This window comes from Limulus polyphemus, unplaced genomic scaffold (genome assembly GCF_000517525.1).
Source record: "Limulus polyphemus unplaced genomic scaffold, Limulus_polyphemus-2.1.2 Scaffold4564, whole genome shotgun sequence".
Classification (NCBI taxonomy): Eukaryota; Metazoa; Arthropoda; class Merostomata; order Xiphosura; family Limulidae; genus Limulus; species Limulus polyphemus.
The window spans coordinates 3,323-30,043 of NW_013670174.1; the positions used below are offsets into that span (position 1 = coordinate 3,323).

At 31.9% G+C, this 26,721-nt stretch overlaps 1 protein-coding gene across 6 annotated transcripts in view; it reads left to right on the forward strand.

Annotated features, from left to right (window-relative positions):
- Nucleotides 1–26,721, forward strand: part of LOC106471356 (protein FAM122A-like) — a 41,404-nt gene that overhangs the window by 1,685 nt on the left and 12,998 nt on the right. For 4 of the 6 annotated variants that reach the window (XM_022399961.1, XM_022399962.1, XM_022399964.1 and 1 more), the window contains exons 2-10: nucleotides 7,731–8,043; nucleotides 8,226–8,333; nucleotides 9,523–9,628; nucleotides 13,343–13,434; nucleotides 13,723–13,774; nucleotides 16,748–16,876; nucleotides 23,758–23,849; nucleotides 23,968–24,023; nucleotides 24,481–24,586. In XM_022399961.1, the coding sequence (XP_022255669.1) occupies nucleotides 8,027–8,043; nucleotides 8,226–8,333; nucleotides 9,523–9,628; nucleotides 13,343–13,434; nucleotides 13,723–13,774; nucleotides 16,748–16,876; nucleotides 23,758–23,849; nucleotides 23,968–24,023; nucleotides 24,481–24,586 (758 nt within the window). In that variant the 5' untranslated portion in view covers nucleotides 7,731–8,026. Of the gene's footprint in view, nucleotides 1–7,730; nucleotides 8,044–8,172; nucleotides 8,334–9,522; nucleotides 9,629–13,342; nucleotides 13,435–13,722; nucleotides 13,775–16,747; nucleotides 16,877–23,757; nucleotides 23,850–23,967; nucleotides 24,024–24,480; nucleotides 24,587–26,721 lie in introns of all 6 variants that reach the window. The other 2 variants (XM_013931954.2, XM_022399963.1) reach the window with 2 other exon arrangements.

Consider the following 26,721-nt stretch of genomic DNA (forward strand, 5'->3'; position numbering starts at 1 on the left):
TTAGTGTTATTAAGTTGGTTGTTTAAGTTGCTGTGATAGTTCTTTTCTTCCTGTTATATCCCACCCATTGGTGATGAAAATACCAATGTTTGTTTACTATCTGTGGTAATCATTCAATCAGTTGAGGTCACTTTCATACAAGAAAGAGAAAAAAAAAAAGAACATAGCTTTTCACTGTGGCATACCTATCAAAAAATTTTAACTGATTTCAAACTAACAGTAACAGCCCTCATCAACAGACAGATTACTCTTTAAGTTAACCAAGGAAAAAAAAAAGTGTCTTAAGAAGAAGCCTGCATCTCATATTTTATAGCTTTAATCCATTACTCATAATATTCAAATTTGTATATCTAATCATTTTATTCCATTTCTTAAACAGAAACACATATTAGACAACTTTCAAAATCCACACAAATGTTTGGGAAGGGGGAACTTAACCTATAAAATTATTTCAATAAATTTGTATCTCAATGAATGTATGAGAAATTTATTTAATGAATTAGTTTTGATACAGAAGTAACCATGAAAATGTTTATTTATTATAATCATTAGGTTTTATTTCAGGAAATAACTGTCATATTGAACATGTTAATTTTATATTTCAAATAACTGTAACTCCATCTCTGTGACTGTGTGTTGAGTGTATTAGCTCATCTTTACAAGATCTTGTAGTAATGTAATTGTATTAATATAGCCTATGGACATCAAGGCTATTCTTGGTCACTTTTCCTGGGGAAAAATAAAAATTCAATCACTATTCATGTTTTAGGAAATCATCAATTCCCATATTACAACTCCTGTAAAGTGCTAGCAGTTACTAAAACTTAAGGCAATTCATTCCATAAATCACTTATTGGAGCCTATTCAGTCTTTTTCCACGTTTTAAACTTTTATCCTCTTATCCTTGTACCATCAGAATAAAGCATAAAGAAATCAGAGGCCTTTATTTGATTGATCCTGTCGATAATCTTGTAAGCTTTAATAAGGTAACCTTGTACCTTCTGAACAAAAGATAAGATAACCCACCCATCTCCAGAATCATTATAGTATCCCTTCTCTGAACCCATTTCAGTAAGTCAATATCCTTTCTTAGATAAGGAAACCAAAACTATACACAGTTTTTGTAAATGAAGCCTAACTGGTGATATGTATAGAGATATTTACTTCTTTAGACTTGTTGTCAATATGTCTATAAATATACCCTAAAATTTTGTTATATTTACTACTGGCAACTGGGCACTGCTTAGATGGCTTGGTACACTTAACCACCAATATGCCAAGATCCTTTTCTTCAGTCACACTATTTAGCAGTTTTCATCTTTGTTAAACTGTGTGATCGAAATTATGATAACCAAAGTGCATTACCTTGCACACTATAATTAAAGGTCACTTACCAAATGTTTGCCCAATTTATTAATTGATTCAAGTCATTCTGTGTGACACCTTATCAGAAGATTATTGAAGCTCTAAGTATACAAAATTCAATCTTTTTCGTAATCCAGATCAATGTTTCTCAAAGTGGGAGCCTGAGCCCCCCTTGGGGCTGCCAAAAAACGAGCCGAAAATGATAAAGTTATAGGTTGGGAGGCCTCAAGGTTTTTTATTTACATCAAGGGAGCCTCAGACTAAAAGAGTTTGGGAACCAGTGATCTAACTAACACTGTTCAGAAAAAAAAGATAACAGATTTCCTTTTGGTGAATCCATGTTAGCTTTCATTTATATTTTACTAAATGATTTTGTAAAGCTTCTTATATCAGACTCCCTTGAGTTTTTATCCCTTTTAAAAACAGTAGTAACATAAGGAACTCTCCAACCCTAATGCAAATGTCTACTCTAATGACCTACTAAAAATTAAAAAGAAAAGCTTACATGTCTGATCTTTGAACTCCTTTAATAATCCATGGGAAAAAACCTGTCTAGCCCTGGTGCTTTATCTTTTTTTTTAATTTCTTGATCTTTCTACTTATCATCCATAGGATTAATAGCTTCATTAGCTCAATTTCAACATTTTCTGTAGAATACTCAGGGTCAGGAATATTGCTAATATCTTCTCTTGTAAAAAAGGAAGATGAAATATTTAGAGCTCAATCATGTCAAAGTCTTTAAGAAAAACCTTGCCATCTACATCCCTTAAGGGCCAAATTTTCATTCTAACATTTTATGTGCCCATAAGATTCTTTAAAAAAATTTTGGTGTTAGTTTCTATAAGCTTTTTGGATTTCTCCATTTTTCTTTTAATCAGATTTGTAACCTTCATATAGTTCCATGAACTTTCCACTCTATATTTTCCAATTTAAACTACTTGAACTTGGGGCATTTATCCCTGATTTTCTTTATGTCTTTGGTAAGCCAATCAGATTTAAACTTTGCTGTGATCCTTTTCTTCTTTTTAGGAATATGCCCATCTTGAATTAAAAGCAATTTATTTTAACAAATTTCTATATCTGTCCCACATCACCTTTGAACTCATTGACCCATTCCACTAATGATGAATTTTGCCTTATGATCTAAGAAGTGGTTTCTGGATGGTAGGAACTGAAATTTTATTTCTCTTTTACCTTAAAATGTAGTAAAACATCAAGCCAACTTATGCAATGATTGTACCTCCACAAGGGTTTCTCACTTTGGCTCTTACAAATATTTACAAACATTAGTGGTTAACAGTAAATTTACAATGGTGCCCCCCCCCCCCCCATTGGCTATCTGGCCATTTGGCTTAGAAAATTGTGAACTGTCCTGTTCAAGAAATTTCTTTCCCTTATATTTGTCTCCATACATTCTGAATCTATGTGTTGAAAAAATAAAGTTTTCCATAAGTATTGCATAAGTATTTTTATTAGTAACAACCCCAATTTTATTATTAAATTTTTCACATACTTCTTCTGTTTCATCAAGTGCCCTTTGTGATAATTGCCAATTGAAAACTTTCTACTCTTGAACCCATAAAGATTCAACCACTTTACTATCATTTTTGTCTTCAATTCTAACAGGCTACAGTTCACCCCATTCATAAAGAGTCACCCTATTCTATCTTTAAAGAATAGGTGATTTCTATTAAATAACTTATAACCTGTAATTTTAAAATAATTCCTTTTATCAGTATTCTCTGAATCTAACAAGTTTTCAGTACTTCCAATTATATATCTTTGTTTCGCAGTTCAAATAGAGCCATGAACTCTTCAGTTTTGTTGGTAATATTTCTAACATTTCTTTATCCTACTATATTTATCTTTAAATTTGATGGACTTAGCTTCAAAAGTATTATTTAACTACTTATATACAGACTTTTCTCTATATATATATTCTTCATTGTTCTAGCTATTCTGTCAATTTGGGTATTCCCAATTTCTGAAATTCTCTGACCACTCTGCAAATTGAGTTCAGTGTATCTTAAATGACTGTATTTAGAGCCTTCCCAAGCAACAAATTGCTCCACCACCTAAAAGTGGCAATACACCACTACTTACTGAATCAGGAAAGATCTTTTAATATGTCAATCTGGAGTGGGAAAGTTTCCCTGTGTTGAGATAAATTAAGTGTGGTTAAGATAATCACCCTATCAGAAAATTAATTAAAACTGTTTTAATGTAATCACCTTGTAGAACGTTATGTTTAGTCAAAGCATTTTTATGTAGAATGAAATAACCTTATTATTTTGCATATAATGTTTATATTATTAATTTCAAGAGACCAAAGTGTAGCCACTGCAAGTGTTATCACTAGAATTGTCTGCCAAAAGAGTTGTATGTTAATTGCAGTATATCATTGTAATTGTTCTGGTAGCATTAGGAGGAGGTCACATGTTTTTCTTGAACCATACTTTTAATCTTTGTTTTTTTTATATAGGATCTGGTTGTTTATTTATAGAGTTCAGTTATCCAGCTTGCTGTATGAAACTTTAATGATATTTCTGTTGATAGTAAGTTTCTCCAGTTATCTCCTTGTTTCGAATACTAATTCACTGTCATCAAATAAAGAAGCTGCTTGCTTTCAGGGAAGAACATGTCACACATAATACAAAGGGTTTTCTATATAATTATCTGTAATCAACTATAGTACCCATAACATATACTTTTAAATTTGTTACCATACAGCTAATACCCTTACTTAACTCCTTAACTTTATACCCAGTTTCTAATTTCAACAGCTGCTTGGTTATAAACAAAATATGGTATCTTTGTCTTAAATTTAAATATTTGAGCTGCATAATTGTTCATGAAAATCAAACTTTCTGTGTATGCTGACAGAACTACAGTGTATCACCACCTATACTAATCAATGCCAGCAGATCTACATGAAAAACTTACTTTCAAAAAGGTGTGATTGAAATATTCAAAACCTGCAATAACAGATATTAATAAGAACATTTGTTCTTAAAATATATCAACTTACAGACTACGTTTTCCTAAAATAATAAATACAAGAATGACTAAGCAGAAGATAAGATTTTCATCTAGTTGGTATTGGCACTTTGTAAACTTTGTTATAGAAGGTGTAACACATCAGATCATTTGCCTTCGAAAAATTGGCAAGTGATGACATCTGTACTCTTAGATTATATATAGCTAATTTCTGGCAACTGCCATGTTGTTATTCATATGTTTACCACATACTGCAAATTATAATTTACATGTGCTTTTGTATTTATATGTGATTGTTTCTATTCAGAAACTCAGGAACACAGCAAGTATTTGCTTTTCTTTAGAAACCATATACTTACCAGTTAATGAATTATTTTCAGCTTATTTGATACATATGTGGATGTAAAGAGCTACATTTAATTTGAATTTGATATTTCAGTAGCTTATTAAGACTTTAAGTGACCTTAAAGTCTTCTTTTACCCTGTTTTTTCTGTGTTGTTAAGTTCCATGAGGTTTTCTGGATCTTTGGACTGAAGCAATTGCAGTCTTAATTATAATAAGAATAGATGCAATTTCCGTTGCAGTTACATAACTATTTATACTTTTTATTTATGCTCATACTAGTCTTGCAAGGTATTGAATGTGATATTGAGATAATGAGTTAAAAGGTGATGTGGAAAAACACTGATGTAATTTTAGAAATTAAATTAAAGATAACAGGGAAGATCATATGTAATTGGCTTCTTAAGGACATAAAGAAGAAAATCAGAAATAAATACCATAAGTTTAAGAAGTTCAAACTGACAGGATGGAATATTTAGAGAACTACAAAAAAGTTAGGAATTAGTTAAAATATATGAAAGTAATGAACTTGGATTATCATTATGTGATAACTTCACCAGAAAAGCTGCTAAAATTCTACAGTAATAATTACAATTGATCATAAATAGTCTTTCTTGTAAGTAACAGGAACAAAACTTCTCTGACCACTCTACCCTAGGTCATCAGTTGGGTACCCTCACTGTTAGCAGTGTGTGGCCCATAATTTGGATCACACATTTGATATAAATGGAAACTAACCCATTAGCGTGACAAACAAATATATCATTATATAGTGTTACATAAGTTACTTAGTCCACTGAGGCAAACAAAGGGGACATAAAAATATACATTCAACATAAACCATTTGATATTAGAATTTAAAACATTAACCTCGAATAGATTAAAATAAAATAAACAAGAACAGAACTAATGAAGCATTAGTTTCTCAGCCATACAAATTTTACACTTCAAAACAATCATTATTTTGTACATTTCCTTAGAGAGAGAGAGAGAGTGTAAAAGGTATGTAGGATTTTAAAAAATCGAGGTGACCGAAGAACATTCAACCTATCAAGGTTGCAGTATTTTTCTTATTATGACTCGAACACTTATATTTTAACATGATTGAATATAACATAATTTTCGTAGTACTTGTGATGATCATATAAATCATTATCACATTGTATGCTTGTGATAGGACTTTCCTCATTTTTACTGAGGAGTGCAGTCATCTTGTATTATTTTCTCATGGAATCTGCCAATACCTCTCCATAATGAATGAGCTCTTTTTGTTTGTATAAAATGTACTATTTCCTTAACATTACAGCTTTCCACACTTTTCAGGAAATGAGTAATAACAGAATCTTTTTTTAAGCAGTGTTTTTAGGACATTGGAGAAAATGTAAGCACTCATGAAAAATACTAACTACAATTCACAATTGAATGTTGAAAACAAAAATTTTCACTTATTTCAAGTTGATAGTACATTTGATGAAATGAGGTTTTTGGTAAAATTTAAGGCCTGCTTAACTCGTGCTTTAATCATGTCTTAATTATTTTTAAATGATAGTTAGTTGGTTGTAGTTTTTAGGCATAGCTACTAGTATTATCAAAGAGACCCAAGGTGCAGGGCTAGAAAGTCTTTCTATAATGTCATTTTTTGTAATCTCATTTTCTGATTCTTTATTCCTCTTGTGAAAAAGAGATGTGAATGTGCATTTTAATTTTAACATCTTTTAACATGCTAGTACCATTAAAGTGGTTTTTGTCCTTTTGTCAGATCATGTGTTGATATTGGTGATGTCTGAATAGCATTGGCATTTGTCATGATACTTAGTTCATTTGCTGATTGATAATCAAGCAAAAATTAATGTTTTTCTTGGGTGACAAAGAATCTCTCACATCTTTCTGTTTATAAAGACCCATCTATAACAATAGTCATTTCTTTAATTGCTGTTATTTAGCTCTGGGTTTAACTGTGGGACTTGCATTCCCTCAATAATGGCAGTTTGACATCTGAACCTACGTGTTAGTCTAAAAATGTTTTAATAACTTTAGAGTTCACAGTAATTTTCAAGTTATTTGAGTTTAGTTTCATAGTTATATACACAAGGTGATTCAGAACTCCATTGACTGGCAAATAATTCACTGAGGCAATGTCCTGTAAAATGTTTATTAATATGCATGATGCACAAAGAATGTCAACTGCTAAGGTATAAACAGTGACCTTGAATGGCCTCAGTGGTATTGTTAAGGTAATCCTACAATACCTCATCCTATATCTCTAGCAATTATTTGCCTACACTTCTCCATTTCTGAATGATTTGCCTGTCAATGGACTTCTGAATCACTTATATATATACACATGTATGATCTTTTTTATTTTTTGTCAACTAACTCTTACTCAATAAGGATACTAAAATATGAACTGCCATCATTAGGTAAGAGTCTTGAATGGTTCACATTCTTCACATCTCTCTTGATGCTTTACTATGGGATTTTCTCCCCTTATATACTACTTATAACAGATTTCTGACACGTGCAGAATTGAGTAGAATGGTTGTGTGTGTACTGTAATTATGATACTTTTTTCTGTTAATCTGGTATAGTCTTAATTCCATTTTGGTAAAGAAATGAGACTCCACAGTTGCTGCAATTATTGTTATATGTGTTTCTTGATTTGTTTGCTGCTCTATACTTTTCCTAGATTGATTTTGATTCAGCTCATTATAAAACTATTGTATTGTTTAAATAGTATAGCAATACATGAGTCCAGATCATTTGGACACAAATTTCATATTTCTTTCTTCATCTTTCAAATATCTCCATCACGGGTGTATATAATCTAATATTTGCTAAAACATGAATAAATTAGTGAAATATTCCATTGAATTAGCTGTAGTATTATTATTATTTCATAAAATAAAAAAAATATACTAGTTTAGTTTAATTGTTAATTGAGTACAGTAAAAGTATGGCAATTTTCAAATAATATATCTTAGTATATGTTTCATCTTTTCACTTAAGTAAATATGATCAAACCTAGGGGTTCCCAGTGTGAAGCAGTTTCAAGTGACCCTTGACAACAAGCCATTTAAAAGAAACCAGTAAATTACTACTGAATACATGGATCAAACCATGCTTGACTTGCTTTATTGCATGCTTGGATGGCCTTGTTCATAAACCATAAGAATTGCTTAAAGTCTAGTCACATGAGCTAGTTAGTCAACAACGCATTGTTTTCAGTCTTGAATTTGGCTTGTAGTGCACAAGAGGTTGGGGATCCTTGCTCAAACCACATCCATCCTTTATTTACTGATTTTTGCCTCTTTCTCCAGGCAAATGAAAAAGAACTGTAGGTAGGAATACCACACCATTAATATGTTTTTATACCAACAGAATATGGTGATTAATTTTTTATTCAGAAAAAATTGTTACAGAACAATTAACTCTAGGGTAAAGAATATAATTATAATTGTTTTTAATAGGTTTTGTGAAGAAAAAATAAATGTAGCATTGCTTGATTTTAAAACTCGTGTAGGAGAATGGATGTGGATCCCCCTTCAACATCAGTTGGAATTACCTCAAACTTGAAGCGATCCAACAGTGCACCCATGATCAACATTCTTGATAACAACACATCATTTAGGTATGTAGATATTTTAAGCATGGAAAATGTATTATTAGTTCATTTATTGACTGTTCTTTCATCATGTAATAGTGTTTTTTATAATTTTATATCTAGTTTTGATCAGAACAATTATTAGTTAAAATTTACTATTTTAATATTATACAGATGGGCCCGGCATGGCCAGGAGGTTAGGGCGCTCGATTCACGCAATCTGCAGGTCACTGGTTCGAATCTCCATCACACCAAACATGCTCGCCTTTTCAGCCATGGGGGTGTTATAATGTGACTGTCAATCACACTATTCGTTGGTAAAAGAGTAGTTCAAAAATTGGCAGTGGGTGGTGATGACTAGCTGCCTTCCCTCTAGTCTTACATTGCTAAATTAGGGATGGCTAGTGCAGATAGCCCTCGTGTAGCTTTGCACAAAATTCAAAACAAACAGTTATACAGATGTTTTGACATTTTTGAACCATGGAATTATAGGTTGCATATTTACTTTTCTTGAGGTGGAAAATTGTGAGGAGGTTAATTTAAAACATAGATGGAGAAAGAAACTTGTCAGTTGTTATTCATTTTGTTTCCATAATAATGTAGATAATGTGAAAAAAATGCATAAGCAACTCAAACTATTAAAAATTTAACTAAAAATGGATCAACCCACTTATTGATAAGCCAGATTAAATGTGGCACAGTTGACTGAAGTTTATTTGAAAGAAATTGACATAACATCTAATATTTTCTCATTGCTCTTTCCTGTTTTTATTTATTGATATGTTTCATCAACCTTGAGAACATAAACTTTGAATGAGAAACTCTATTTTCAGTAATGTTATATCTCCAATATAACAGTTGACTTGTTGTATTTGAAGCTTTTTTTTAATGAAGCAAGTGAATTTAATACTAGGATTAGATATAATGATTTAGTTGCTGCAGAAGGCACCAAAAATTTATATTCTCTTTGTTTTATTTTATTTTGTTATAACAGAAGTTAACAAATACTAATATTTGATTGCAGAAGTAAGTCTGAGATTATTCTGTATTAAACACTTTCATTATTTATTGAGATTAAAGTATTGAAAATTTTTTCTTTTTTGGAAGCTTGAAACTATATATAACTATATATTTCAACATTCTTCTGCTATTTTATATAATTTGTTACTCACAAGATGGAGTATATCTTAACCTATGCTTTTTTATATTTTAATAGGGATGCCATTTCTCCATCTCACCTTGTTTTGGGTATATCTCGTAACCGTCGCTTTAGTGCTAGTTTTTCTCCTGGTCAGTACAGTCCATCATTACATTCATCCTCGGTAATTACTTCTATCTGTTTTTCATTTTATGTTTCTTGCATTTTGATAAAAGCTAATTTAATGTGTGTAGAAACTCAAGTGATAATTTAAGCAGGAAAGGTCAATAGTTTCAAAATATGGTTTCAAATTAAAGATGTATGGGTATACCTTAAAATTGAGCTGAGCTATCTTCCACATCATTTATAGCCATTTAAAACTATTGGTTGACCCTGTGTATCATTAACCTATCTGGGCTGATGAGAATTTCAGTTTTCAGTTTATCACAATATGAGGTTTGTTACATAATGTGAGTTGATGTGTTTTCTTTTTCTAATAAAATGATTTTTTTCCTAATACATGTTTGCAATACATTGTAATTATAGATCATAACAAAGAGATCATTCGTACTTGCTTCATTTTGCAACATCATATGCTAGTTAACCGTATGCACATGGGCTTGGTCTATTTGATCTAGCCCATACTGTAGAATTAACAATTACGATAATTCCCAATTTACTTTGTGTACCTTCACAAAATGTGGCTATCTTGTAGTAAACATTACTCATCTTTTGTACACAAAAAAATCTGATTTTTTAATTAAGTAAAGATTTAGTAAATCTTGTACTCAAGATTTATACATGAATATATGAAGTCAGTGTGTTGATTAGACCAATATAAGGTGATTTTCATGTTAAGATTAAAAATACATTTTTTTCATCTTACAGTTTCAGACTTTATTTGCATATGCTCTGAAAACCTCATCATTGAATATAAAGCTTTTTTTTTTTCAGTAATACTTTATATTTTATATTTGACTGACCTTGTAAATATCACAAAAATATGAAATAAATCTAAATTATCCTTTTTTCCTTTCTAGAATGACTGCAGATTGTAACAGAAAATTATAATTATTTTTCCTATACAACTTTAGGCTCGTAATAGTATACATTTGTTTTTATTTAATTTTATTGTTTTATTGCTCTTTGGATGGTGTCTAACTGATAACCCCATGATACAAACTATAAATCATTTTGTGAGGGTGTAGCTCAAGTTACCATAGTGAATGATGTAATGCAATAACTACTTGCAAGTATACCCTGTAGAGAAGTTATTCTATTATTACTTTTTTCATCGTCAAACCCAGAGGTTCCCAATATGTGATCTGCAGCCCCCTGGGGGTCAGTGACAGTGCTTATGGGGGGCCGCAGTAATACGTCAAATTTATGAAATTACCATTTACTGAAAGAGTGACAAATAAAATAAAATGCTAAGGCATTATAAAACTAATTTAGTAATATACATAGATCCCAAATTAAAGGTAGTGAAATATGCATATGATACACCAGGTACACATGATAAAAACTATTTTTAAGTTTGAGAACCCCTGATCTAAACTAATCTAACTTTATCTAACCTAATAAGTTTCTAATTTTTATATTTTAGTTACTTATAAAAGATATACATTAAAAACAAAAATTTTAGCATTTAAGTTTGGCCCCTCGTTTTTGCTTTCAACCTGTAGATGAAACTTAAGCCAACTTTGTTTGTAATGATTATACTAGTACATTAAATAATGTTTTATTTTTTCAAATATACACTTAATAACACAAAGTAATAACATGCACAAAGCCAAAAATGTCCTATAACTATCATAATTTAATGGGCTTTTTAACTGAGGCATAGTACCTTGGCCCGGCATGGCCAGGTGGATAAGTTGCTCGACTCGCAATCTGAGGGTCGCGAGTTCGAATCCCCGTCCCACCAAACATGCTCGCTCTTTCAGCCGTGGGGGCGTTATAATGTGATGGCCAATCCCACTATTCGTTGGTAAAAAGAGTAGCCCAAGAGTTGGCAGTGGGTGGTGATGACTAGTTGCCTTCCCTCTAGTCTTACACTGCTAAATTAGGGACAGCTAGCGCAGATAGCCCTCGTGTAGCTTTGCGCGAAATTCAAAAACAAAACATAGTACCTTAAAATAATTCCCGTAGGTACTGGGTCTGAACTTTTGATCTCTAAGTGAATAATCTATATTGAGAACAAGATAGCATTATGTACTATCCTGTAAATTAAAACTATGTCACTTTATTGGTTATAAATAATGTAATAGCAAATGTCAGAAACAATTATTGGAAATTTATAAAAGATAGGACGTGTGGGTCTGACTTTCTAGTTTATATTCTTTATACAAAGAATGAAGGCTATAAAGATTAGACTATGCTTTAGTAACATCTATACTATAATGAGTAATTTACATTAAACTTGGGATATTGGAAAGAGGTGATAAAAAAACTGTATAGAATGGGCATATCTGAGTGAAGAAATCTCACAATACACATACAAGGGAGATTGAGAATCTATTTAAATATTTCTTTTTGAAATTAAAAAATTAAAACCTGATTTTTGAACTATGTTTTGATGCCAAATTTATTCTTATACATTGATAATAAAATTAGTTTAAATTCTGAATATAACTATAAAATTGTGATGTGCAGTTTATCTGTAGTGATAGGGCTAAGCTTATTTATAACTCTAACATTAGAAAAGCAAACCAAAGTTAGCTCGGTATTCCATAGCAGGTATTATGTGATTTATAATTTGTTACCCAAAAGTTACTCTTAATTGTCTACAAATGTATTAGAGATAAAATACTAACAAGACACAGGTTAAAGTGTTTAGGATCTCTTAAGAATAATACCAAAATATTAGAGAAGCAAATACAGCTCATTTTAGTTTGGTCAGGTCCATGGAGGAAGATTGTGGTTATTCCATGGGCATCAATGCCCTTATCTACAACACAGTGTCAGAAAACTTGGTTTTACACTGACTAAAAAATGGAACATGAGCTCTTCATAGTATTTTCTGATGATCATTCAGTAAAAGGCCCGTACCAATTCAAGGGGACATATATACTCATTAAATATATATATATATATATATTGAGGTTGTTTTTTTTTTCAACAGATCTGACTATTAATTAGTTGATTCACTAGTCAGATTAAATCTCATCACTTCAAATTTGAGGATACTTATGTTTATCGGTTGTAACTGCAAAACTGATCTGTTAAAATTCAGTTGGTAAATGATGCCTGTAAAATATTTAATTTTTCTTAGCTTCATTTTTTATTTGGTTGAAGAGTAATCTAACTATGAAAATCTTTTCTCTATAAAGTTTTGAAGTAATTTGGCACAATTTCTAAAATTTCATAACTTAAAATAACTCTGTTTTCACAGCCCAATTTCATATTCTGTGGGGTGAGACAGACAATATTTGGTAAAATACATATTGCAGAACATATTAAGTAAGATATACATTTTCCAGAAATGTTTACTATTATTGGCAAAAGTTAAGCTTAGAAGTTAGGTAAGAAGTTATTGTAAATATTTTGAAGATTATTTGTGAAGTATATATAAACACTTGAAAATAATCTAAATAGATTTAGACTTGCCATTTTCTAATTTTCAGATTCTTGGCAATGCTTACAAAGTTTTGTTGAAATTTTTGAGAAAAATCATTAAGTTCCATGTAGTAGTAAATACTCTTTTGCCATTCCTGAATATATGAATAATACACATTTTGAATTGCCAAAACATCTCACCTCAGAATTGTAAATAAGTTATGTGTATATAGATTGAAATATCTAAGTAAATATTTTGTTATCACTCACTTTTCATGAAGTGAGTAGACTTCAGTTAATGTGAATCTTATTTGTCACTCAACTCTTTTTTTTTAACTAGTCATTGATGCCATCATTTGTGCCATCTCGGGTCATTCAGCTAAAACATGAAGAAGGAATGAATGTGATGTATAGAGAAGCTTCTCATGAAAAGTAAGGATCTTATGATAAAAGAAAATTGATGCTGTTGATGAAATTCAAAGCTCTACATTAATGAATATAATCAAACATAGAATAAATTGATGTATATCTTTTATATTTAAGGATTAAATATAAATCATAAAAGTAAATATTAATTTCTGTTCAAGACTAGTAAAAGCTTTTACTTTTCATATCTTAATGACAAAAGTTTTTTTTGCAAAATGAAGTTTTGTGTATGATTGTTATCTAAAGTAAGCAATTTGTTTTTACTGTGTATTTTGTTTGTTTTTTCATCTCTAGAGAGGTTCAGTCCAAGCTTCAGATATCCCAGTCTTGGGAAGATTTGACTTTGGTAAGAAAACACATTTAACCGCAATGTTTTTTTTTCCATATTCATCACAAATATTTGGACAAATAGACTAGTGATTTGCCAGCTATTGAATTTCAACACTGTAACATTAACGTTTTTGTGTTTCAGCAGCATTTGAAATGATGTGTCAAATTGGAGTTGTCTCTGTATTAGTTTCTCTCTCTCTCTTGAAATCTTATGAAAAATATAAGTGTGAAAAAAGATATATATTAATATATATATATATATATATTTTTTTTTTAAATAAAAATGTTGCTACCTGCTAGATAGAATTTAAGGCATATGTTGAACTCGTATTATCAGCATTATGTATGTATCACAGACTACATACCATATATCATGACATAAAAGTCAATTTTTTTATGACAGAATGTTATTCACAAAAAGGGGATTTAACTTATACAATGGATATAAAGACTAGGAAAATTCTTGGTCATCAGTGGAGCTCTGAAATCAAGTTAATCACTCTATTTAGACACACCAAACAATACTCCTCATGCAGACATGGCTCATGACATGCTGACCTGGGCAGAATGAATTTTGCAGCAGTAACAACCAGTCTGAGCCTTTGTTTGAAATTCTAGGAAATGACATTATAAAGGTTGAAATGTGCATTCTAATTGTCATTTTGATGATAGATTCAACAGCTGAACATCAAAATGCCTCCAAAATATATGAGATACGAAGCAAACTTCAAGATTCAATTCTTATTTGTGGAATAGACAAACAACAAAAAAAAACTAAAGACAAGGTGTAGTTCAAGAAGAGAAATATTTCTGATTTTACTGCTCCTCGGGAGTTGGTATTGTTGTTTCATGTAACAACATAACCTGGTCCTACAGCAGAAAACAGTACCTGTCCAACAATCGAGGATGATGGTGATTTCGTAGAGGAATGTGATGTCTATGATAATCAGATAAGTCAAAGTGAATTAGATGAACTTTTTGGCAATTCAGTTTCTGAAGATGAGGAATTTGATTGATTTAAAATTTTTTTGTCAGTACTATTAAATAAGTTACATATGTAAATATTCGTCTGTCTTTAAAAATATATGTATACTGTATAAGATTTCTTTATAATACCCCCCTCCCCCCCAGTGGCACAGCGGTGTGTCTACAGTCTTGTATTGTTAGAAACTGGGTTTCAATACCCCTGGTGTAACAACAGCAACTGTATAATATTGGTGGTAGACTTACATGACAGTGATTAGAAAATTACAGGATTGCAGGATTTTTTGGCCTGGTTTTAGGGGAATGACTTATATGCCACAATATATGGCAATCTTTATACAAAACTTTATTTTTAATAACAGATGCTTCTGATTTGATACTTTACCTATTCTCAAATATTAGGTTTTCTTGATTTTGTGCTCCTTTCTATATGCTGAATTTTTTTTGCTTACCACTAACTTGAGGCTCCCGCCTAAACTCACACGTTTCCATGTGATATTGTTGTACTGTAGCATGCAAATGAGTATTTGACAACCCTTCACCAATAGGACTGTGGCATGCTCTTTTAGCACAGCTGACTCACTCTATAATGATTATTCATTCATCACTTCTCCATTTGGCACTTGTGTGTAATGGTGTATCTTTTTTTCTGCTCAAGAACTTTTCAGATGTAGGTATTTTTTTGTGTGCAAGTATCCACAAAGATATTACCTGTTGTAAGAATATTTATTGTTGGATTTTTGCTTTCCAACAATATCTCCACCTGCAGATTTTGTGGCCTTTTATTTCCACATTATTATTTTATAATTGCCATTCTCCAATACATTGGCTTTCATTTACCCCCATGCTACTGTTGCATGGATGTCAGGTTCCTGGGTGGTCTAGTGTTGGATGTTTACAAGGTCAGCACACGTGAGCTCTTCCTAGGATGGCAGAATGGAAGTTCCCTTCTCCTTCCTGGTATATATGTTCACTACGGGTGAAGAGTATACCCTGGTACAGAAGGGATGCAGTCTCCCATGAGTGTGTCCCTATATTTTCGTGGTATAAGATGTCATGCTACATGGGTTTTCTTTGAGTGCTTTCTGAAGGGGACTCATCTAGGTAACTTTTGCACCAGTCCCTTTATCACTTCAGTGTGAGATTCTAGCTAATACAGGAGAAGAGGTATCACATTAGAGGTTGTTCTCACACTTCCCACTCATCCTCCCCAACTTATGGTGCATCTTTTCTTGCTTAATCCGAAAGTGATGATTGAACAATCAATATAGGTAGAGTCATCTGTGGTAGGAAAGTGTGTCACACTCCTATCGTGGAGGGTTGTCGCATGTTCACTTGTATGCTACAACTCAGCAGTCTTTTTAAGGGCAACTGAGAAGCAAAACCAGCTTTTAGACTTGTATTAGTAACTTTTTTACAACAAAAAAATGTTTTCAATTAGATCATGAAACATTTTGCATTATATATGAAAAATATTATGTTTAGAATAACTTTTTCAGTTAGGAATAAAATTTGGACAATCCCAGTTTAGTACATTATTTCAAATATTACGGTAACACAAAAAATGTTAGTCTTACATTGTTGAACTCCAAAATTTGATGAATCATTGTAATCTGTTTGTTCTATTATTTGGGATGAATATGAAAAAATATAGAAAGATTGCAGTTGAGCATGATTTTTATCGCAAATATTAGGCATTTTAATATTCAGTTGGCACTTGTTTAAGATACTCAAAGGTGAAATTCAATTTTCAATAAATGATTTATTGTACACAATTCTAAAAGTAAGACTGTTAGTTCATTTACTGTTATTACTGAAAATGATAATTTTAACATAAGTTACTCTTGTTATTAAAACAATTTGCACTAGTGGAATCCTTTACTTCCAAAAAATCTTGTGGTTCATTGTGACTCTTTGCTTTAAAACTGGTGTATTGTTGTTATTTTCATAATATTTTTAAATCTGTGTTAATGTATTTATATGATATTACTGCATAATTTGATAGGACAGGACAACACATATCAATAATACACCTAGTGAGCCAGCAAAGAGACATTCATTGACTGACCCTTTGCATATATTTACACCTCCCTTAGGCTTGTGTAGCTCTCCTTCGCCTACACGTGCAGGAAAGGTAAGCATAGTTAGTTATTGTATTTCATGGTTCTGTTGTGTTTCCATGGTACACTTTTTTTAAAACATATATCAAAAATTAACAACTATGAACACATACATATTATTTTTGGTATCACATTAAGAATTAAATTTTTTTCTACATTTTTAGAGGACAAAGTATGGCCCAGTGGTTAGTATTAGTGACTATGGATTTGAGGTTTCATGGTTTGCTTTGCACTTTGGGCTATGGGTGCCTTATAAGAGTGATTTTCTGTCTACAAGAGTCGATGTGCATGATGTTCACTGTGAGAATTTAAAATTTGCCAATTGTCAAAATAAAAGGCTTTTACTTATATTTCTTAATAGTATAAATATATACTGTGTTGTTGTTGGGCTAAGGATTCTTTTACAGTAGGTATCTGTGACTTGTTAGCGGTAAATTCAACGATAAATGAGCAGCACACACTTCACTTGTTTTCAAAATAATATATATATTCGGAACTAGTTAAACGTATGTACAACAAATTCTTCAACACTATAGATATTATAGGCATATCATAAACACTATATGTAGTCCTCTCCTTCTTGTCTAATATCCACTTAGGCCTATTCAATTATTTTAGAATTTCACTTGACAAGCCAAACTATCTTCTCTATTACTATCGCACTAGTATTCTGTATGTGATTCACTTACAATTGTGGTGCAAGTTACCGTAAGCGTTTGGTCTTCTTTCTTCTAAATATCATCTGTCCCTTTTGTCAAAGTGCACTCAGGCTGATTCAGTTACTTTAGAACCATGCTTTGACGGAATAACTTATTATTCTTAACTCCTTTTCTACTGTTAGCTTTACTCTGACATATTAAACGCCAAACTTCACGCCAAACTTTTACTTGGCCTGTAAAAACTTGATATTTTTTTGCTATTATCTGTCTGCTGTTGTCTGTCTCACACTATTTATATCTATATAACTGAATCGTCTGCTCACCTTCTATATTCTTGATGTCAATGTACTGCACATGACGTTCAATAGTCTCAAAATAAATGAATTATTAACAAAACTTCCTACAATCGTTTGCTTTTAACTCTCATTTTAACAAAAACTAAACAATAATAAAATATTCACTCACAAAAATTAAATTAATGTATAATATCTAAACTAAACAGTCTTTTATATCATGACATAAACCCCTCTTCAAGATAAATATTTACAATATATTTTTTTACTATATACAAAGACTGTCCTTAGTTCATCCACAAAGTCTCCTCCAACATTTCAAGCCCCTTTGATAGCTTCAATGCAGAATCTGTAGTTCTGAAGGTACAACACCCACCTCATGATCCTCGCACTGTCAATCTTGCACCTCTGAATGTATGCAAGTGGATGATGGTCTGTCTGGATGATGAACTCCTTCCCATATTGATAGTTCTGGAACTTCCGAATGGCAAATATGATGGCCAGATACTCCCGTTCAATCATGGAGTATTTAACAATTTTTTACTTCTATATCTTACTGGAAACAGTCCATCTTCTGGTTCTTGCCCCAATGAACAATGAATGGTTTGTTGAAGTCTGGCATTCTAAGAATTGTTGAGCTTTCCAACATGTTCTTTAATTTCTGGAATGCCACCTGGTGTTGTTGTTCCCACTTGCCTTGTTGGTCAAGTCAGTAAATGGTGCAGCAATTTGAGCATAATTTGGGATGAATTTCCTGTAGTATTCCACTAACCCCCAGGAAGAATCTGACTTGCTGCTTGGTCATCGGAGCTGGTGTATCTTGTATGTAGATTATATTTTCCTTTTCCATGGCTATCTGTTTGTCCCCCACCTTATATCCAACAAACTCCAGCACAGAATATCTGATGTAGCACTTGGATGGTCTGATGGTGAGGCCTGCTGCCTTCATTCGTTGAAACAGTTGTCTAAGCCTCTTCAGGTGGTCTTTCCATCTTGCAGCATGTGTCAGAATGTCATCTACATAGTGCTCGATGTTGGTTGTGTTGCACAGCATCCTTCTCATCATGCAATTGAATGTTGCTGCTGACTTGAATAACCCAAATAGCATCCCCTTAAATTGGTAACATCCATCTGGTGTCACAAATGCTGTCTTCTCTTTAGATCCTGTCTCCAATCAGATTTGTAACTAACCTTTACTGAGGTCAATCTTTAAAAAAAGAACCTGGCCCCATCTAGTTTTGCCATGATGGCCTCTGGGTTGCCCATAGGTTCGGAGTCAAACTTCATCATGAATTTCAGCTTCCGGAATTCTATGCAGAAATCGTTTTATCCGTCCCTCTTCTTCACAATTACAACTGGTGAACAGTAGGCTGAATTTAATTTCAGTTTCCAACATTGCCTCAACTTCCTACTTTATAAGGTCTCTCATTGCATAAGGTACCTGATAGAGCTTCACTGTACTGGCACAATAGGTCTTGTAACCCTTTTTTTTGCTTGTCAGTCAGTTCTTTGCTGATGTTGACATCTTTGTATGTCTCATCTCCACCTAGCGGTCTTAGGTCTAGTAGGTCCTCATCTTCTAAGACAAAGTCACTGTCTTCTGGTTCTGCTTCTGTGACTACCACACCTGCAACATTTATCTCTGTTTCAATAGTTGCACCCGTTAGGTCTTCTTCTCTCCCCAAATACTTCAACAGATTGACATGGTAGATCTTGGTCTTCACACTCACCTTGTTGTCCATTCTATTGAGTACTTCCCACACTTCAAAAAGTTTATTCCATTGCAGGGTGAGTTGTTGTGGCCTGTAGGCAGCAGAACTAAGACTTTTTGTTCAACTTTGAAATGTCAATCCTTGGACTTTTTGTAATAAAAATGCTTCTGAATACCTTGAGCTGCATACAAACTCTGTCAAGCAAGTTGATAGGTCTGCTCCAGTTGGTTTCTATGGTCTAACACATACTGTTATGTGTTTTTTATTTTTTACTCTTCTTCTCCCATCCATAGCTCTTTCAATATTTGCATTGGACTTCATACTATTTTTCCATATAGTAACTCGAAGGGTGAAAATCCTGTACCTGCTTGTGAGACTTCTCGAAAAGCGAATAATACTACCTGCAAGTACTTGTCCCAGTCATGTGGTTTCTCTTGGCACATCTTCTTTAGCATACTCTTTAAAACCCCATTGACGTTCTTGCTGGTGATGGACTTGCACTCCTTGCACTGTGTCCAATTTTATAACAAACATAGCATCTCTTCTCTCTTCTGTCTGTTAACCTCCTGTCATTTTTGGTAAACTCTGCTTATGGTCAGCCATTACTGGTTTCAAATTTAATTGGAGATTCTTGGACTGGCCATTTATACTACCTCCATGGGCTTCCATATACTATTCTGCCAGCTTGATCATCTAGTCTACATCTTTTGGTGCTTTCTCCTTTAGGAACAGTGACATGTCAGTTAAATACGTCGTCATGAACTGTTCACGTACTAATAGGTCTGTCAGTACCTCAAAACTATTTTCACACATGGCCATGTCAGTCCATCTAGTGATATACCACCGCAGACATTCCACAAACTGAAATACAGTTTCTCCAATGTCGGGTTTGACTCCTCTGAACTTCCAACGAAAACGTTCTTCAGTAAGTTCATATCGTTTCTGTAAAGCTACTTTTAATTTGTAATAATCCATGGCATCTTCTGACATCATGCCTGCATATACTTGTAGGCCTTTTCCTATGGGCTGAGACAGACTGCCCAGTCGCCTTTGTCCCAGTTCGTACTTTGAGCAAATCTTTTATATCTCTTCAGGAAAGCATCTATGTCATACTTATGTTCATCAAATTTGGGCAGCTTGGGTTGGCTGGCCCTGAATCCACTGTCATTCTTAGGTCCTTCTTCCCTCAGTTGGGTGAGTTTTACTATCTCAATTTGTGCTCTTATTCTCTCTATTTCTAGTCTTTCTTCTCTCTCTTTTTCTTCTTTCTCAACTTGAGCTGTTATTCTCTCTAGTTGCAGTCTCTCCTCTCTATCTTTCTCCTTTTCTTCTTTCTCAATTTATGCTCTTATTCTTTCTATTTCCTTTTCTTCTTTTAGTTTTTCTTCCTCTCTTCTCTGCCTACGCTTTTCTCTCTCTAGTTCATGTTGTTTAACAAGCTCTCTTGATCCATTTAGTGCAAAAGAATAATATTATCATAGTAACATACAAATTTTAAATGGAGGTCATGGATAAGATGAGTAATGGTAGTTAGGCATTGGACACAATATTCCTCCTATTTAGGGTTCTATACAACCAATAATATGCACTTTTCAAACCCCAAAATATGCATTCCTGCCATCTAGCAGTATGAATTGATAATGTTATGGTCTTTAGACTAACCTAAATAACCTAAACTGAATGAACCTAAAAATAATATAATTCACACATTCTAACTTTTATTTTTTAGTTAGTTTGTTATTGATTTATGACATTGTGTACTTTAGTCAAGTTGTCATACAGAGAGTTGGCTTCACTAATTTATAAGTTATTGATTTAGTTCTTATCTGTTTAATTAACTTATTTTAGCTGAGAAATTATTAATAATAAAGCTGTTTGCAATATGCAAGAAACATTAGAAATATTTTTGTTGTAAAATTTTGAAAAGAAATAGATGTTTTATTACTTATTTTATTAGTTTGGCATAAACTGTTTTACTTTAGCATACAGAATGGAGTTCAGTGATGCTATTGTAACAGGCAGGTCAGAGGTATGATAATACTTGATATAAATAATATTTGTTCAATACCAAGAAATGCATTCATGAGCACACAGATTGCCAACTTAAGGAATTTACATAAAGAACAAGAATTTAGACTGAAATTTGAGTTACCATAAAACATACAAAATACAAGAAATAACTTAATACAACTTATTGTATTAAGTTATTTCTTACATTTCTGTGATGATACTCCAAGATTGTTTATGGCTTGCTGATTGGTGAATGAAGGAGTGCATTACTTATCACTTCTGCTGACTGTGTTTTCAACTCATATTTTATACGGCTGAAACAGAATGTAGTAACATTCCAAAACATCTTGTCAACCTAGTTGATTCATGAGTATCTATTTTCAGTGTTTTTCAAGGAATCCCAACTGAAAGTTTAGTCTTTGAGTAAACACTTCTTGCTAACTTACATTCCACTAATGCTTGATTTCATTACGAGATCAACTAGGGCTTTACTCGTCTTTGATGGTTCTAACTACAACATAATATACCACGCTCTCTGGTTTTTTTTTATTTACTTTTTATTATGCAGTGTAAAAGTTATCCAACATTGAACACCTTTTCTACAAAACGTTTACCTTATATGGCCTTGCTTCACAGTGAATATGTGAGATACTGAGCACAGCTCCTGTAGCAGCTTCCATTTAACAGAAGGAAGTACATACTAAAAAAAAAATTATGGACTGTATTGAAACCAGATGTATTCCCTGTTCATTATTCTTTTTTTTTTCCTTTAGTTGCAAATAATACAGTAACTACATTTACTTAAAGAAAAACAATATTTGGTATAATCTAATAATATTACAGAAGGAAATTCAAGTGGAAGCTTTTAAAATATTTTAGCATTAGTGTATTTATTGTTATCCTTTAAAGATGTCATTTACAGAACCACTGCTATTACCTTATTATATGAAATCTAGATTACATGCCACAAATAATACTTGTTTTTAATGAGTAATTTTGATATTGATTGTTTTAAAATTATTTTCACAGTTACAGGTTCAGATTCATTAGCATGCTTTTCTTCTAATTAAACAAAATAATGTTTGAAGTTAATAAAAAGCACATTATAAATTACACGGAAACAGTAACTTTTGTAGTAAAATGCATAAATTTAATGCTTAAAAATCTATTGCTAAATAATAGAAATATGTGCACATCTTTACCTTATGTTAGCAGTCAAACACTTCAGCTTTCAGATTATTTCTTATTAAAGAAAATTATTTGATAAAGTATAAGATTGCTATTTGAAGAAGTTTTGCAAGTGGAGGAGAAATTATACAAAAAACCACTTTGTTAGACCTAAAGTATAATGAAATATTTAAAGAAATTGTAGTGTTTAATTCTATTATCATTTTTATAAATCATGTTCCAAAACAATAATTTACCCTCACTATTACATAATTTTTATAATTGAAGGTTTAGATATGCCAACACTAATATATTTCTTTACAGGAATGTAATGATTTTTACAAGAAAATGAATAATAGCGATTAACATTCTCTTTGAAATTGTAAACTTCAGAGCTAAATGTTTCCTTCTGCCAGTAGTTCCAAGAAATCTTAATTTTGCTGTTGTTTCATTTCTACATTTCAGGAAGTACTTTCTTCCACTGGTAAACTCACAATAGAATGCAAACGTTTTTCTGCAAGGTAGTTATGCATATTCAAACATTTGTTAGATGTTACTTAGTTTTTAGAAATGTACTTGGACTGTGAATTCATGGATTCATGAAGTAATTCTGCAAAAATGTGCTGTGCACATTGAAACAGTGAGTGTGATATAGTAGTAAGAGTAAAATCATATTGCTTGATCAGACAAGAGTTGGCAGTGGATGTTGCTGACTAGCTGTCTACCCCATATCCTCTCAATTCAAATTAGAAATGGTAATTTGCAGATAGCTCTTATGTATCTTTGTGCAAAATTCTGAAACAAAGTATTCAAAGACATGCATGTTCACCTTATTTGTCATAATTTTGACGTACTTTTTTTAGTGTAGAAAAGAGTATTTGTTTATCATCTAACCCCATGATTGTATATGATAATTCTTTGAGAAACATAATTGTTTTTTGTTACACTTCAAGTATGCTTACTAATAATAATATTGTTGTAGAGATGTTGATGAATGTATAATTCCAAGCCAATGATGCAAACATATTTCTAAAATTTTTCTCTTACTTTTTAGCAATGGTTTTCTCCTTCTACAAGTCTTCTGAGGACATCTTCCTTCTTCGTTAGTCCTAGTCCTAGCCCCACCCGCAGAAGCTTTGCAACTCGGTAAGTATTTTTTAACAGTGTCCAGTGGTTTTACCAGCAGCTGTAACAAAAAATAAAATATGTGCAGGTTAATTAAAATTCTTCCAGAAAAATGTCTTTTAAACTCCATTTCTTTCAGGCGCAGTCAAAGTCCTGTTGCCCTGCGACCCAGTCAGTTCTCAGTCAAAAGGAAATGTAAGTCATATGAGCTAAATAGTCTGAGAGCTTCTTAGAACTGTAATGAATAATATGATATCAGATTTATGTTTTAATAGATATAGAATTCTTCAGGAATATATGGGTTTATGAACTGCACAGAAGATTGAACTATTTAACATATATCTGTAATCTAAACCAAATTAAGCTTTTTTTGTCACATTTGGATAAGATTTTCTTTAGAAAATAAAATAGGGTAACAGATCAATTTCTATTTTTGATGTAAATTAATTGTTAAAAGTTTCATGTAATCCTATTGTTAGTTCCTAAAATGTTAGTAATTGAAAATCCTGTTGAAAATGTGTTTAGTATGTGTAATTCTAAAGGCATGCTTAATTTCTTTCGTAGGATGTAAGTTTATGTATTTTTCAACTAATAAATGTTTTTAAATCTGGAATTATAAATCATAGTAAGCTGAGAGTCCTTAATTTTCAAGATGACATAGAAATGGAACAAGATAGTATTGGAAATTCAGCAAAAAGAATGAATATGGGAACAGGAACTCCAGAGAGAGTAGTAATTACACATCCAATGGCCCACAGGTAAGCTTCTACATTTCAGAGTAAATATGAAAGATCTAGTGGCTCGTAGGTAAAGAAAGATTATCATATAGGCTTCCATATATTAATAGTATGAAGTGATATAAGTACAAGTGATATGTTTTGTGTCATAATGGCTTAAAATATGCTGAATTGGGTTCTATGGCTCACTATGGAGGATACATATTTTTTTTGTAAACAATAAAACATTTTAGCTGTTTAAACATGCAAGAAGATTAATAAGAGTAATGTGAAAGCTTCTTTTAATTGGAAGTAATAACATACTTTCAAAAAAAGAAGGAAACCACTTAGAATGAGTACAGGAGTGAAACTTTAATGAATAAAGACAAATAAGTACTTTTGTACATAAAAAAATTAAAGAATGAACAAGTGTTTTCATCACAATTTTAAGTTAGATACATTTGACATTGAACAATCTAGAATGGCTGCTGCTGTTTTTTGTGTTTGTTAAGCAAGAAAACATTTGTTTTGTATATTTTTCCTTTCATACATGCAGAATTTTTCTTTGTCTAGTGTTAATATGTGTCTATTACATTGTTAGAGTTCTAAATTCAGTTCATTATAGATATCAGTCAAGTAGGCTAGACTGGAAAAACCATAGTGAATTATTGAAGTGTTCTGTCATTGAAGGCCCACCTTCTTGCAGGAATTCTTTTAGATTATCTCTTGATGTTGTGCCCCCTAGTGACTCAGTGGTAAGTTAGCAGACTTACAGTGCTAAAAATTAGGTTTCAACATCTGTGATGAATAATGCACATATAGTCCATTGTGTAGCTTTATGCCTAATAACAACCAAAACAAACTCATGAGTTTGTGCACATCTTTTACCACCCTTCTTCTGAAAAGCCATCTTCACTCTTTTGCTACACTTTTAACATTCAAAAGTTAATCAAACAATTTTATTATTAATGTATGTCAATACACTTGACATGAAGACATAACTTATAATTCAAATTTAAATATTATTTAAGTCTAACTTTTTATTTCAAAAAGGAACACACGTTATCAATTTTCATTTTTCTTTGCCAAATGATGCATCTTTGCTCCTATTTCTCCACATCAGAATTTTTTAACTTCAAAAAGAGATTAGAAACACAAAATTTGCATAATTACAAGTAAGAATCTAAAATGTGCACCTCCTACCTTCTTGATTTGCTGAGGTATAAATAAATTTGTCAAACCCACCAGAGAAGCCTATTCTCTCTCTCTCTCTCTTTGAATTTTTAGATTTTTTTAAAATCAATTTTACATGCTTGATGGACATGATTATAGTCTTTAAAAACAGGAGATTCTCCTCTACATGAAACCACATCTCATCTCATTTGCCCCACCTCGATTATTAAGTCATTAAGTGATTATTTTCTATCATCACTGTTGTGCTAATGGAAGTTTTTAACCTATTTATGGCTTACCTAGGAAGTTGGATAGATTATAGTAGTTTTGGGATATTCCATTCTTGTGACTCATATGTTGTTTGTGTTCTAAAATGCAAAGTTGAAAGCTATATGAATTATTTTTTTGGTCCTCAAATTTGTAAAATTCTGTGAGACTTAGGAAAGAACAGTTGTTTGTATTCTAGTACAAATTACCTCAAGTATGTAGAGAATACTATAAATCCTTGTTTTATGTAATTTTATATTTATTGTTATGTATTGTTTTTTAACAAGGAAACTAAAATGTAAAAATTATAAATTTTTTGGTTTAGCCTAATAAAACTTAAGTAAAATAAAATGTCTAAAATTCCCCAGGATTGAGCTAACCATGCACATATGTCATATTTTGCTTTCTACATTCTGTTTATATAATATAGATTGCTGGTAACAGCTAATGGCTCCAACTCTGATTTATTGCTTTATGGACATAATGATTACATCTACAGTATATACAAATTGCTGCAATAAAACCACAAAGGAAAATAGATGTGAAAAGGTTTATTGTTAAGATAAATAATTTGGAAGTTACTGGATAATACTTAAGTCAGTTTAGATGACAGGATGATATTACCTATTTAATTTCATATTTCAACTATACATTGATGATTTCTCTATAGCTCCAAGAATCAAGTGTTCTGTTAGTGTTAGGGTAGAGAAAATAAAATAGACAGAATATAAAATTTT